General features: G+C 40.8%; 1 protein-coding gene across 2 annotated transcripts in view; it reads right to left on the reverse strand.

Annotated features, from left to right (window-relative positions):
• The window catches only part of MAN2A1 (mannosidase alpha class 2A member 1), a 222,225-nt gene that overhangs the window by 137,867 nt on the left and 69,795 nt on the right, over nucleotides 1-14,563 (reverse strand). For both annotated transcript variants that reach the window (XM_006270866.4, XM_019484312.2), the window contains exons 7-8: nucleotides 12,902-13,088; nucleotides 91-268 (exon numbers count right to left, since the gene is read on the reverse strand). In XM_006270866.4, coding sequence (XP_006270928.1) covers nucleotides 91-268; nucleotides 12,902-13,088 — 365 coding nt within the window. The remainder of the gene's footprint in view (nucleotides 1-90; nucleotides 269-12,901; nucleotides 13,089-14,563) is intronic.

Consider the following 14,563-nt stretch of genomic DNA (forward strand, 5'->3'; position numbering starts at 1 on the left):
GTTTGGGAACAGTTTGTTAGGAAGTTTTAGTTTCAATATATCATACATTTCAATATATCATATGAAAAAAAAAAAATCAGTGCTTTTTACCTTAACATGTAAATCAGGATGAGAGTTCATATAATCAAAAATCTTCTGATAATTCTGGTACTGCTGATCCCATTCTGAGCTCTCTGTGTAGCGAAAATCATCCCCTAATGGAGCCAGGAGAACTTTAGTACGGAAAAGCTTTGACTTCTTTCTGTATTGATCTAAAATCATCCAAGCCCTTGGAGGGAAAAGAAATAATTTTAGAATACAGAATAATTATCACTTGACAAGATAGCAATGATATCCTAAATTATGTAGTGTGTTCCAAAGAGGAGCCTAAAGCCTTGAAAAGTTCTGCTTATTCACTTAAGAACAGACAAGTAAATCTTACAAAACTTTTTCTATGAAGACAGCGAGTTCTAATTTAAAAGCAGCAGGTTTTTTTTCTCCCACTACTTACATTATAAGGCTGCTCCACGACCTTGCTGCTTAGCTGATTAAGAGCGTTCTTCTAAATTCCATCTTAAATTTATTCATGGATAATTTATACTCATTTGTTCTTGTGCCAACACTGTTCTTAAATAGTTCTTTCCCCTTCCTACTGCTTGTCATCTCTGATGCATTTATAACGTGTAATCATTCTCACTGAACTTTCATTTTGCTAAACTAAACATGCAAAACTCTCTTCTGGTTATAAGCTAGCCATTCCCAAGTATCCTAATAGCTGCCCATTACTTTGCCTGATCCTGCCTGAATTCATCTTTCTTCAACACATGGTGGCCAAAATTGTACACAGCACCCCATAAGCACATAGTATGGCACTTCTTTATTCAGGCCAAAGGTCCATCCAGCCCAGTATCCTGTCTCTGACAAAAGTGAATACTTTGGAGGAAGAGCAGGTTATATCTAGGGTGATCCATCCCTTGGTCACTAAATCAATGATGTTGAATTTCAGGAAGGGTAAAGAGATATAGCACTCCCTCACAATAGGTTTCCAGACCTGGGCCAATCCCTTTTTCTCACATACAACATGCACTCCAATTTTCATTAGCTAGTTTTGCAAAAAAGGTGTGGTTATATGTGAGAAAGTATGGTATTTCATCAACACACTATTTTTTGAGACATAATGAATGACAAATCAAACACTGGCCTAAAGACGGATTCTTTTGGAATTTTACTAATAACCTCCCTCCAGCCTGATACCTCTACAAACAACACAATCCATTATTGTTTCTCCTTCAGCTCATTCCCAACCCACCTTTCATTTTCTTTACTCATTACCATCATCTTATGCTCTGTATGACATATCAAAAACTTTGGTGAAGCTGAGACAGATGAGATCTACCACAACTGATGTAAAAAAATTTAGTACTCATCAAGCAAAGAAAATGTTAATTTGCCACAGGTAATTCTACCTTTGGTAACCTCCTATTACATTTATTTGCTTGCAGTAAATACAGTAATATACTTGATTACTCTCATAATATACTCTATTAATAATAGAGTAATAATATACTCTATTTACTTTCATACCACATAGACCTTTCCCAAAGAAATTAGCCATCTAAAATTGGGTGGTGCGTCTTAAACAAGGAGACTGATTTCCATGCTGGAATGGAGGACTGAGAAGGCTGGAATGGCTGCTGGGTCTCTCTCTCCACCCCCTGGCCATATGGAGCAGTGGTAGAGTTCACACACCCTCCCCTAGCTGCACAGCCAAAACTAGAGGCATAACTGAGGCCCCATATACAAGTTACAGTTAGGACGTGATTAACCAGTTAATCACACCTTAAGTAGTCAACCAGCCACACATTCAATCAATTAATGGTGTAATAAAAGGAGAAATAATCTACAAAGTTATTCTACTTTGTGGCTCCTTATTATCATATTGTTAACTGAACACGTAGCCAGGGGGACCCTGTGGCTGGGAGCCCCATCAGCAGACTGGAGCTCCCAGCAAGGGGGCCCATGTGCCCCAGAGGCACCCCAGGCACCTCATGGCTGGGAAACTGTCAGCTGAAGGAGTTCCCAGCCATGGGAAATTGCTACATGCCAGTGCAGGGAGTGCCTGGGATGGTGATCACAGGCTCCCCCTGCACCAGCAGTAAGGTGTGATAGGATCTAATTTGCCATCTCACAATCACACTTCCTGCCATGTATGTGAGACATGGCAGGAGGCACAATTGTTTGGATCATGCATCAGATCCTATCACACCTTTACCTGCATTGTCTAGAGGGGACTGCTTTCTCACACCCTCAACTGAACTAGCAGCAGCTTTGACTGGCAAATCAGCAGCACCTGTGAAAGAGTTAAACCTCTAGCTTTTCACTGTGCAAGGGGAGGGTGTGTGACACTGGCAAATGAACTATGCTCCTACTCTATGCAGCCATCATTCACCTATGATTCTGGAAAAGTCTTTGCTTCTTTATTCTGCCTTCCCCAAGAAGTGTTTTATTCAGAAGGCTGGGGGAGAAGAGATGTATAGTATTCCAGACCATCCCAAGACAGTAACATATTGAACTGATTAACAGATTTGATGTATGAGAGGGTGAAAATGTTTGTAACAATTTCCCAAAATCTTGCAAAATACCTATGATTACCATTAATCTCTTTTCAACACCCCGCTTGCAAAATTAAGGTGCCAATGGGAGGACCATGGGCAAACCTGAAGTAACCTTACTTGGGCTATGGACAAACATACATCTGAAACACCTTCAAAAGGGAAGGGGAAGCTGCTGCTTTGGAGCATGAAGCAACTGTTAATGCTGTAACAGTGTTGTGTTCATGATCCTGTAGCATGCAAGTGAGCAAAAATGGCCACCAACTTTGACCCTGATTGAAGCATTGTTAAGTTGGAGCAATTTTGCTATACTTCTATCACTAAAGGCTCTTGTACAGAAAACTCTTAGAGCAGAACAATAGCTAAGCAGTTCTGAATAGCAAGCTCCCACTCCCCTTTTAAATCCAGGCCATGTTTGTTTGTCCATATATACTTTACTTGCAAGTAGTGACTAAAGATTTTGAGTTTCCATTTTTTAAAAAAAGAATCCCAAGCTACATTGATGTATGTTCTTAATGATGTTGCAGTATATACAATTTTTTAAAAGAATTAGCAGTTTTAAATTTTTAAAATTTTGCTTGGTTTTCGAAGTGAACTACATTAAATGAAAGTTTCTCCGAGAATTTAAATATAACTCCCCGCTATATCTAAAATCCTTACAAACTTAAGCTTATTAAATCAGGTTCTCTTTTAGCCATCTGAACAGCATTTAACAGTAAACTTATTCTAAGTAATAATCTCACTTAAAGGAAGTTTTAAACCATAGTTGAAGGGCATTTTGTGTACTCTACAAAGGATAGTTCATCTCACTCAGGAACATCACTGTTTTCTTGCCAGAAGCCCATTTTATAATTCATAGTGCTGAACTGTCTTGTCTGCAATCAATACCACTGGTGAGATGTCAGCCACATTAAAACTAAGGTTTGTAAGGTTCTCCCATGAAGAGAAAAAAAAAAACCTCTGGAAGCAAGTATCCTATCAGTTAGATATCATAACAATCAGAACTACAGAAGACTATAAAACACGTTTGTTAGAAAACTCATTTTTAGTTCAGATTTTGCACATGTAACCAGATAATATTTTGTCCAAAGTTACTCGTGAGATACCAGACTCATGAAAAAATACAAATTAAGAGGACTCATACTAACTTTTGACATCTCTCCTTTCTACCTCCCTCCAATTTCTTTCTAAATCAGAGGCATACTTTGTCAACTCTCCTAGAAGCATAGATTTGTCGCAGGGACTTTTCAGAAACTTTTTTTTTTTTTTAAATCATGCCAACTCTGCCATTAATGCAAGTCACATTCATGAGCTGTGTTCCCCATTTCAGAGACATAGTGGGATAGATTTTATTCCATTATTACTAGCTTCTAATCACATGCAGGTGTCACAGCATCTAAGCACAATCCTATCCATTCTGTTAGTTTCTGAAAAATTAGTGTATCTACTTATAGAATTAGTCTTCATCTTAGTTTTATGACTAATCCACAAACAACAGCAAGGAGGAAGAATACCTGTCTTCAACTTCACATTAGCATTTTTTTCAGAGACTCAAACAGGGTGAAACAGGATTGCCCTTAAACAGTGAATACGTAGGCAAGGAACTAGCCAACTGTGTTCTTCCTCTCATAACCTTGAGAGAGAAAAACTCTGAAATTCCTCTCACAAAGCTGTTTCCTAATCTTTACTTTGAGAGTAGAATAACTATATACTGAAAAATACCTGGGGCAAGACCTACACATCAGATCTGCTGGAGACTAAAATATACTTTCACCTCAGTTCTGAAGCCCACACATCTTTCCTTCCTGGCTCCCTAAAACAAAGGGCCAAAAAAGTTCGTTCAAATGTGGTTTCTGTACATTTAACCTAAACATGACCTTCCTGTTTTTCTAGGTTTTTCTTCTACCATATACTACAGTATATACACAAACAGCTCTAATTCCTGTTTAGCAACTTCTCTATTTTAGGAATAAATATATATTTTTAAACTATCTACAGGAGTTCTGAGTATTATATGCATGATGACCCCATGACACTGAGACCCTCAATCATCCCATACATTTTACTTCAAGAAAAGAAATATTCATTAAGATGTATTCTTAATGGAAAAACAAACAGTGACTTATAAAGAATGCATATGGCCTTTCTTTTGAAAAGCGGTCACACAGCTTTTTGCAACAGACCTTTAATATTAAGATGGAGAAAACCCCCTCAAGCTACATGATAAGGTTTATTTTTTTTCCTCTTGTTTGTGATCCTGAGAAAAATTGTGACAGTCTGCTAAATCACTTGGCATTCTTAGGGCCCCTCTACACATGCATGGCAGGAGGCATGAATGGGAGACTGTAAATCAGATCCCATCACGCCTTATTGCCAGTGCAGGGGGAGCCCAAATCCCCATATCCCCCTGCATCAGCAAGAAGCAAACTCCTACAGCTGGGAGCCCTCTCGGGTCCCAGCCACAGGGGCACCCCACATGTCCCCACAGCAGGGAAATCACAGCTGACATGGTGTCCCAGCTGGGGGGGTTGGGGGGAAGGGTTGCTTCATGCAACTGGGACCCCCAGCTGGCACACCATGTCAGCTGCAGTCTTCCCAGCCTTGGAACTGCAAGGCGTGCCCCAGCAACCGGGAGCCCTGTCAGCTGATGGGGCTCCAAACAACAGAGAAGTGCTCCTGAAGCTAGGAGCCACCATCATCTGGGAGCTGCCAGGCTCAAAGGTGTACATGGGCCCCCCCAGCTAGCAGCTCGGATCAGCTGATGGGACTCCCAGCCACAGGGGGCTCTGGCCACATGTTCAATTAGTGGCATAATAGGAAGCAGCTACAAAATTATTACACATATTTTGTGGAATGGCTTTGTAACTTGTTTCTTTTTTTATCATGCTAGGAACTAAATAAGCGTCTGGCCAGGTAACCACTTAAGCATGATTAACTGGTTAATCATACCTAAAGTGTCAACAGGGCCTTAGACTGGGTTCACTTCACTGCCAAAGCAGTAGCAGCACATATTCAGTCAGAAACACCAGGATTTGCCAGAGTGGCTCCAACAAAGAAATAGGTGGGACAAAAGAGTCTCAATCTGGACTCTCCCACCACCATTTTAATCCCCAGGTCCAGTCCATGAACCTATAAGACACATTCTTCAATCTCTACCCTCAGTGATGCCACTGGGATAAAGATGCTTCCCCAATTCCTAAGGATGAAAAATATCACATGTTCCAGGGCAGTCTGTGCTGGGCTCCTTCCAAGGCCCAGAAATCCATTCTCCCCTTCCCTCAGAAAAGGGAAAAACAAGAGACAGCTGCTTCTGCTGGCTCATATAAATCATTTTGCGAGTCAAGGAGCAAACGCACTGTACTTCACTGCTAAAACTTCAGGGTTCGTACTCCACTGATGACCCATAGGACCCCTCCAGATGTTACATCTGTTACATGATATATGCAAAATTTCACACAGCAAATGACAGCATACCAGACACTGAAAGTATTTGTCCCAGGATAAAAATGGTTGATCTTCCACAAAAATGATAGAATTCTGATGAAATAAATTAATGTTTAGACTGCAACTTTTGTCATGGCAGCAGACATTTAACATCTTTGCCAAACAGAAAGAACATCCATGATCCCACAGTTCTCTTTTCTCTCCAGCCCACAACTACAAACTTTGTACCATTACAAAAATAACATCTGAAGATGACTGCATAGTTACAGTATGCATCATTTATATTCCAACTTTTTTTCAAAAGACTTCAGGATATTATATACCAATTTCTATGTTAGGAAAACATACTTATGGTTGCAAAGCATGTGCATATGCACTATGATAGTTTTGATTACATGAACACATGCTATTTTCCCTGAACACTCCTGCCATTCACTGCACAAAATGCATGCACACGGGGGTAAAGTAACTTCCAGCCAATAACTCTTTAATTTTCCAATGTAAATAATGATCTTTATCCTAGTATTTTGGTTCTAATTATATTTATATGGACTATAACAGGCCTTTACCCCCCTACTCCCCCACACCCTTTTTTCTTTTGGAGACAACATTCATCTAGTTAACCTGGAAGCTATTTCCTACAAGGTTGTTTTCCTCTTTTGCAAGAGAGAAAATTTTCAGAGCTCTCCATTCAAATCCCTGAGCTCTTCAGTTCAGCAGACTTAGTCGAGTTGACTTCAGTATTGTCTTGATTATTCATTTCTAACATCTTCAATTTTAAAGATTCATTCTATTTGGTTTTCAAGTAAAACTTGGACTTCTCCAACTACCAACACTCCAAGGTAATTCTAAAATCTAATGGTTGAGATCTGTTCTATTCTTAAAAGCACCAGTATAGATTTTAAAATTAAAAACAGCTTTCCTGACAAAGCACATTTTTCATAACACCAGCCTTGCAAAGTTCCCAGTAAACCAGGCAAATATGATTAAGATAAGACACAAGATTAATACCAGACACCCAAGCAGAATGCATTTGGGTGAAAGTGAAAGATGCAGCACCAACGGTGGGGATTTATTATAGACCACCTACTCAGGAAGAGGTGGATGAGGCACTCTTCAAGCCGGTGACAAATCTATCCAAAAGCTATGGGATGGTACTGATGGGAAATTTCAATTTTCTGGACACCTGCTGGAAGAACAATGCAGCCAAATATAAAATGTGAAGCCAGTTCCTAACTTAGGTGGAGAACACCTTTCTGTTCCAGAAAGGTGAAGACAAAACTGGGAGATCATCTATCTTGGATCTTTGTCCTGACAAACAGGGAAGAATTAATGGAGAATATGAAGGTAATGGGTAACTTGGGAGGAAGTTATCACAACACAGTAGAATTCCAAATCCTGAAAAAGGAAAAACATGAGACAAGGAAAGCAAAATGAGGATGCTAGATTTCAAAAAGGTGGATTTCATCCGATTCAAAGAACAAATAGGCATGGTGTCATGGGAGGATAGGTTGTAGGATAAAGGCACCTAAGAGGGCTGGGAGCTCCTACAGGCCACAACATTGGAAGCTCAATAAGAAACTCTCCTGGCACAATGGAAACACAAGAATGCCAAGAGAGCAATGCGACTGCACAAGGAGCTTCTAAAATGCCTCAAATGCAAAAGGAAAGCGTATAGGTAATGTAAGAATGGGCAGGTCACCAAGGAAACTTGGACACAGTCTAGCACCCTATCCTCATTGGGAAGCTACCAGACTGTGGAGTGGACACCTACACGGTCAGGTGGGTGGCCAACTGGCTTAGGGACCGCACCCAGAGAGTGGTGGTGGATGGTTCCTTCTCAGCCTGGAGGGAGGTGGGCAGTGGGGTCCCGCAGGGTTCGGTCCTTGGACCGGTATTATTAAATATCTTCATTAGTGATTTGGACGAGGATGTGGAGAGCACTCTCTCCAAATTTGCTGATGATACCAAGTTATGGGGACAAGTTAGTACACCGGAGGGCAGGGAGCAGATTCAGTCCAACCTGTACAGATGGGATCAACGGGCAGAAAAAAATAGGATGCAATTTAATAAAGATAAATGTAAGGTACTCCACCTGGGAAGGAGGAATCCCCACCACACCTATAGGTTGGGGAGTGTCCTTCTCAGCAGCTCGGAGGCAGAGAGGGATCTTGAAGTCATCCTTGACTCCAAGACGAACATGAGCCGGCAGCGTAACAAGGCCATCAACAAGGCCAATCGCACCTTGCCGTGCATTAGCAGGTGCATGACTAATAGAACAAAGGAGGTGATCCTCCCCCTCTATGCAGCACTGGTCAGGCCGCAGTTGTAGTACTGTGTCCAGTTTTGGATGCCACACTGCAAGAGGGATGTGAAGAATCTGGAGAAGGTTCAGAGGAGGGTCACTCACATGATTAGTGGCCTTTGGGAAAGACCCTACGGGGGGAGGTTGAGAGAGCTGAATCTCTTCAGCCTTCACAAGAGACAGCTGAGGGGAGATCTTGTGGCTGCCTATAAATTTATTAGGGGAGGTCAATGGGGAAGAGGTGACGTGCTGTTTACTAAGGCGCCCCAGGGAGTGACTAGGAATAACGGGTGTAAACTAGTTGAGAGTGGATTTAGGTTAGATGTTAGGAAGAACTTTTTCACAGTCAGGGTGGCCAGGATCTTGAATGGGCTTCCAAGAGAGGTGGTGCTTTCACCTAGTTTGGATGTCTTCAAGAAGAGGCTAGATAGTCAACTGGCTGGGGTCATCTGACCTTGGTCCTCTTTCCAGCCAGGGGCAGGGGGTCGGACACGATGATCCATTGTGGTCCCTTCCAACTCTACAATCTATGAATCTTTGAAACATACTAAGAAATAGAAAGAACCTGCAAAGACAAAATCAAGGTGGCAAAAATAAAGAACAAGCTGCACCTGGCAAAGGAGGTTAAGGACAACAAGAGGTTCTGCAAAGTGTGCCGACCAGAAAAGAAGGACCAAGGAAGCTGTAAGTTCTCTGTTAACAAGGAAAGAAAGATGCAAAGGCAGACCTACTTTGCCTCAGTCTTCACAAAAATATTAAGCTGCAGACAGAAACTTAATAGGGATTATCTGGATAAAGAAGAGGACAAAATGAGAGAGGAGATAGCAAAAGACACAGTCAGAGAGCATCTGCTGGGTCTGAATACATTCAAGTCAGCAGGGCCAGATAAACTTTATTCCAGAGTCGTAAAGGAACTGGCAGAGGAGATCTTGGAGCCCTTGACAGTGATCTTCATGAAGATACGGGGAACAGAACAGGGACCAGAGAACCAGAAAAAACTCAGTGTAATGCCTCTCTTTAAAAAAGGAAAGAAGGAGGACCCGGGGAACTACAGACTGGTTAGGCTCACCTTAATACCTGGGAAGTTACTAGAGCATTCCCCTAAGAAAAGCCACTTGCAAGCATCTAGAGGACAAAAGGCTGATCACAAGCAGCCAGTCTGGATTTATGAAAAAATAAATTGTGTCAAACAAATTTGATCTTCCTCTTTGACAAAGCAACAACTTGGGTGGATGAAGGGAATGCTGTGGATATAGTGTATCTAGACATCAGTAAGGCTTTTGAAAAGGTCCCACAAAACCTTCTTGAAAAAAAAATTAGAGAAATGTGAGCTGGATGAAACTACTATAAAAGGTAGATAGATATCTGACTCAATAGCCACACAAAAATGGTAATTATTAAATGGGTCCATGTCAGAATTGTCATCTGGTGAACTGTGTGTAGTTCTGAGCTCCACATTTTAAAAAGGCATGGAGAAGTTAGAGAGGGTCCAGAAGCAGATAGAGATGATCAAGGGCTTGGAAGACAAGTCATATGAGAGGCTGAAGGAGCTAGGCTTGTTCTGCTTGCAGAAAAAGGGACATGAGAAGACTTTATAGGGGACATGACAGCAGTCTTCAAATACCTGAAGGGTTGCCATAAAGAAGGAAAACAACTTTTCTCTCTTGCTGTAGAGAGGAGGATGTGGACCAATGGCTTGAAGTTGCAGCAAACTAAGTTTAAATTGGGTATCTAGGAAAGCTTCTTCACTATTAGAACAATGAGGCAGTGGAATAGACTGCACACACAGGCATTTTGCTTGGTGCACACACCTTGGGGAAGGGGTCAGGGCTGTGCTGCCACACCAAAACTTGGACCCCTCATGGCTCCCCCACCATCTACCTCAGCACATCAACATCTTACAAATTGAGATTGTGGGTATTTTTGGCACTCTGCCCAAAAGCGCTGCCAGCCCCTGGACTACATGACCTCTAGAGGTACCTGGCAACCCTATTTCTCTACGATTCTATGATTCTCACACGAGTTTCTAAATTACATTGTTATAAAATATAGTAAAGATTTACCATTTAATAACAAAGACTAATACATGAAAATGTATTGTATTTTAAAAACTTTACAAATACAGGTAAAATCTGAACCAAATTTTTCATTCAACTTAAAGCTAGTAATGCTTTAGCAAATGCACTTGCTTCAACAGCAAGAGTTAGACTTGGCACTTAGTTGAAATCCCTTTCACAAATCTAAAAAAGTCCTGAAAATCTAGAGATTTTTACAGGTAACCACTCATTTAAATGAGAGATTTATGCATTGTGGTTACAAAAAGCAACAGTTCTTTGGTTATTTCACATTAAAGGAATAGCAGGCAAAAACAGAAAACAATAGCAAAATTTTACAGCTAAAAAATCTTGAGTATGTTTTCTCCAAATGGAGTTGACAAACTACTGACAGAGGAATATTACATAGAGAAAATATTATTATATAATATAAATTTGAATACAATAAAAATCCAGACAAAGTAAAGCTAACAAAAGATTAACTTCAGGCATAAACTATGCTAAGCATTATGGCTGCTTACAGACATGAAGAAAACAAAACAAAATAAAACAGTTCTTTACTTTAAGGTTGGCATACCCCCACACCAAGTGAAGTGCATGGCCAGAAGAAGCATCACATTAGTTTGACCCAGAATGCCCAACATCTGTGATTATATGCTTCAGCAGGGCTTTTTGGTGCTTTTATCTAACAGCTGATTGAATCAGCTGTTAGATAAAAGCACCAAAAAAGCCCCGCTGAAGCACCTGGTCTGTATAGAGACTGAGAAGTCAAGTCGAGCTAAAATGTACGGTATCTTAAAATTGAAGGTGTGGCACACATCTCAGATGCGGGGCTGCCCAAAAGGATGCTAACTATCATCTGGAGATTAGGTTGTGGGAAGCAAGAACTAGCAGGACCTGAAGTTGTCCTATGCCCAATCAGCTGTGATCAACTAAGCATCAGATTGAGCTGTGGGTAGCCCTGGAAGCTGAATAATTCATATCTGAAACACTTTATGCCCTATCCCAAACACTGTGTGTTCTGCCTCACCAAATGCATAATTTTGGGGTTGGCCCATTATTTTAACGTCTGCCAGGGGCCACAGAGCCCAGCTTAGATTAATTTAACCTGTCAAGAACATAACTAGATATTGACATCTCCTTATATATGTAAGATTAAAGCCTAAGACCCTTCCTCATCTACAGCTTCAAAAACCCATTGTAACTAACAAATCAACACCCAATAAGAATGACAGTTATAAATAGCACATCATGGACAGAAAAACTACAATATAAAAAATATAAAAAACAACATTTCAAATCCTTTTAAGGTTTGTCTGTCATCAGTACCAAGAATCCTTCAAGCAGGATGTGTTTACATTAAATTTGGTGTTTCTAAGGTTATAAACAGATATCGCAAAATGAAACGGATCAGCTGTGCCAAAACAAACATAACCCACTGCCCCACAGAGCCTGACCACTGCCACTTCAGAGAGCTGTGGGAGCCCGATTCTATGAAACACCAGTTGGGGAGCATCTGCAAATGCGGGAAGCTAGGGTTGCCCCACTTGCAGAGATGTGCCAGAATCAGGGCATGGCAATGCAATGTGTGGCCAGGTAATCCCCTGCTGGAGGATTCCAGGGGCATGCATCTGTGAGAAACCCAGGGTTCCCTCATTTACAGAGGCATATCCTGAATTAGGGCACAGCAGTACAATGCATGCACCCAGAGAATCCCTTGCTGGCGGATTCCTGGTGTGCACCTCTGCAGAAGGGGGACCCTGGGCAGATGCTCCTGTGACCCAATTCTACATGGCCCAGGAATGGGAATTCCCAGGTCATGCAGGATCAGACTCCTGAGGCCCCAGAAGCACCTGAACTCTCCTGCTCCAAATCAAAAAGATGTCTGCTGCAAAAAAAGCATCACAAATTTATGCTACGTATTGCCATTGCCACAATTTTTAGCATTTGTGGTGCAACAAGTGGCATGAACATCTGTTTGCTTGATCTCTGTACTACCAGAACATTTTTTATGGAGGCACAAAGGTGACATCTGTTTTCAGCCTCAGAAACAATCTTAACTGTTTGGACTCTTGGATTTCCAGAAATAAACAAACTACAGGTTGAAGTGTTATTTGTGAGTGAGGCTAAATGGTATTTTTTCTTGGTTTATCTGCTATCTGATTCATTAGGGAGGGAAAAAAATCCTGCTGTTGGTTTTGAGCAAGGCAGAGAAAGGACTGAGATTCAAAAAAAATTAGGTGATCAAACAGAAAATCAAAATGATATCAGAAACTGTAGGATCAATATGCTAACTCACTTAGTTTCTCTCTGGCTCTTAGGCATTTTATAAACTATACTAGCAACTATTTTGTGAACAGGAATACATACAGTGCACAAGTAATAGGAATAATTTTCACATGACAAATATCTATAAAAAGCTATAAATCCAGCAAATAGTGATAGTTGGCCTCTTTCAGCAAGTATATTTTAATTATTCATCATCCTAATAGTTTCTAGTACTGTACCTGTGTGGAACATTTCCATCATGAATGGCCTCTGGAGGAACTCTCCATGGACAACTGACTCTTCCTCCAGGAAGACGTTTAAAATCAAACTGGCAGCATATTTTAGGATCTGGACCACAAGTATGAGGAACGTCATAGCTATAGAAAGGCATCATATGGCAAAGGATATCTGTACTGGATCCCAAATCTAAAAGTAAATACACAGATATATCTATAAAAATAAGCTATATGCAGTGTTTATATAGCAACTGTTTAGCCTTAATCTAAAAGTGTTATTTAAACACTAGCACAAAACAGTTTCATCTTTAACATATGCTGGCTAGGAACCTGCATCATTAAAGCAACAGCAGTTTTGCTGCAACTTCAATGAGCACAGAAATAAGCTTTTAATGATTCAGTTAAAGATATTGCATTGAATGAATTCAACTGTGCTACCTTGCATAAGAAGAATCCATCCTTCAGTATTTTTTAATAATTTAATTTTCATTGTCATTTATTTGAAAGAATTCTCAGGCAAAAGCAGATCTAGAGGGATGCACTGATGCAATAATATCCTGCTTCACTGGCAAGTACTCTAGTTGAGCAGCTGAATGCATGGGCAGTGAGTGACCTCTTCACCTCCACATATCCCATTTCAATGCTCTGGATCCGCTGCTGCTCAAAAATTGATTTATATATAGCTCAACAACATTACATTTTGGACCACATCATAGAACTAACTTCCCAACTAAATTAGAAACGAATTTTTCAATAAGTTAAATTTGCATTTGTAACCAGAGTCTAAGTTTTAATTAACATTAAAGGGTTTTCTTCAAATGGTCACAAGTAAAGCAAAGTAGCTGCAGAAATTTAAGTGACATACTGATAAAAATAAAATTAAGCAAGAATTACCATCACAATCTTCATGAATTGCCAAAATTTCCAAACTTTTAATTAAATATTTAAGTTGACATTGTATATCTGGAGTTCCAGAAAGGCTTTGACAAGGTCCCCAACCAAACGCTATTAATGAAGTTAGGCAGCCATGAGATTATAAGCAAGGTCCACCCGTGGATTAGAAATTGGTTTAAGGATAGAAAGCAAAGAGAGAGTATAAATGGTGAGTTTTCAGGATGGAAAGTAGTAAACTGCAGGTTCCCCCAGGGATCTGTGTTAGAACTGGTGCTGTTTAACAGATCCATAGATGCTAGGGTTAGAAGGGACTTCAACAGATCATCAAATCCAACCCTCTGCCTAGACAGGAAGGAGTGCTGAGGTCAGATGATCCCAGCCAGATGCCTATCCAGCCTTCTCTTGAAGACCCCCAAGGTAGGGGAGAACACCACCTCCCTTGGAAGCACATTCCAAATTCTGGCCACTCTTACTGTAAAGTTCTTCCTGATATCTAGCCTAAATCTGCTCTGTCAGTTTGTGACCATTGTTCCTTGTTACCCCAAGAGGTGCCCTGGTGAACAGAGCATCTCCGATTCCTTGCTGTCCCTCCTACTGAATTTGTAGGCGGCCACAAAATCACCTCTCAGCCTTCTCTTCTCTCTCATATTCATAAATGATCTGGAAAGGGAGGTGGGGGGGGGGGGAATGGGGGTAATGAGGTGGCCAAATTTGCAGATGACACAAAATTATTCAGAGTGGTAAAGACCAATGTGGACTGTGAAGAAACAC

Source organism: Alligator mississippiensis, chromosome 3, assembly GCF_030867095.1.
Source record: "Alligator mississippiensis isolate rAllMis1 chromosome 3, rAllMis1, whole genome shotgun sequence".
In the NCBI taxonomy this organism is placed as follows: domain Eukaryota; kingdom Metazoa; phylum Chordata; order Crocodylia; family Alligatoridae; genus Alligator; species Alligator mississippiensis.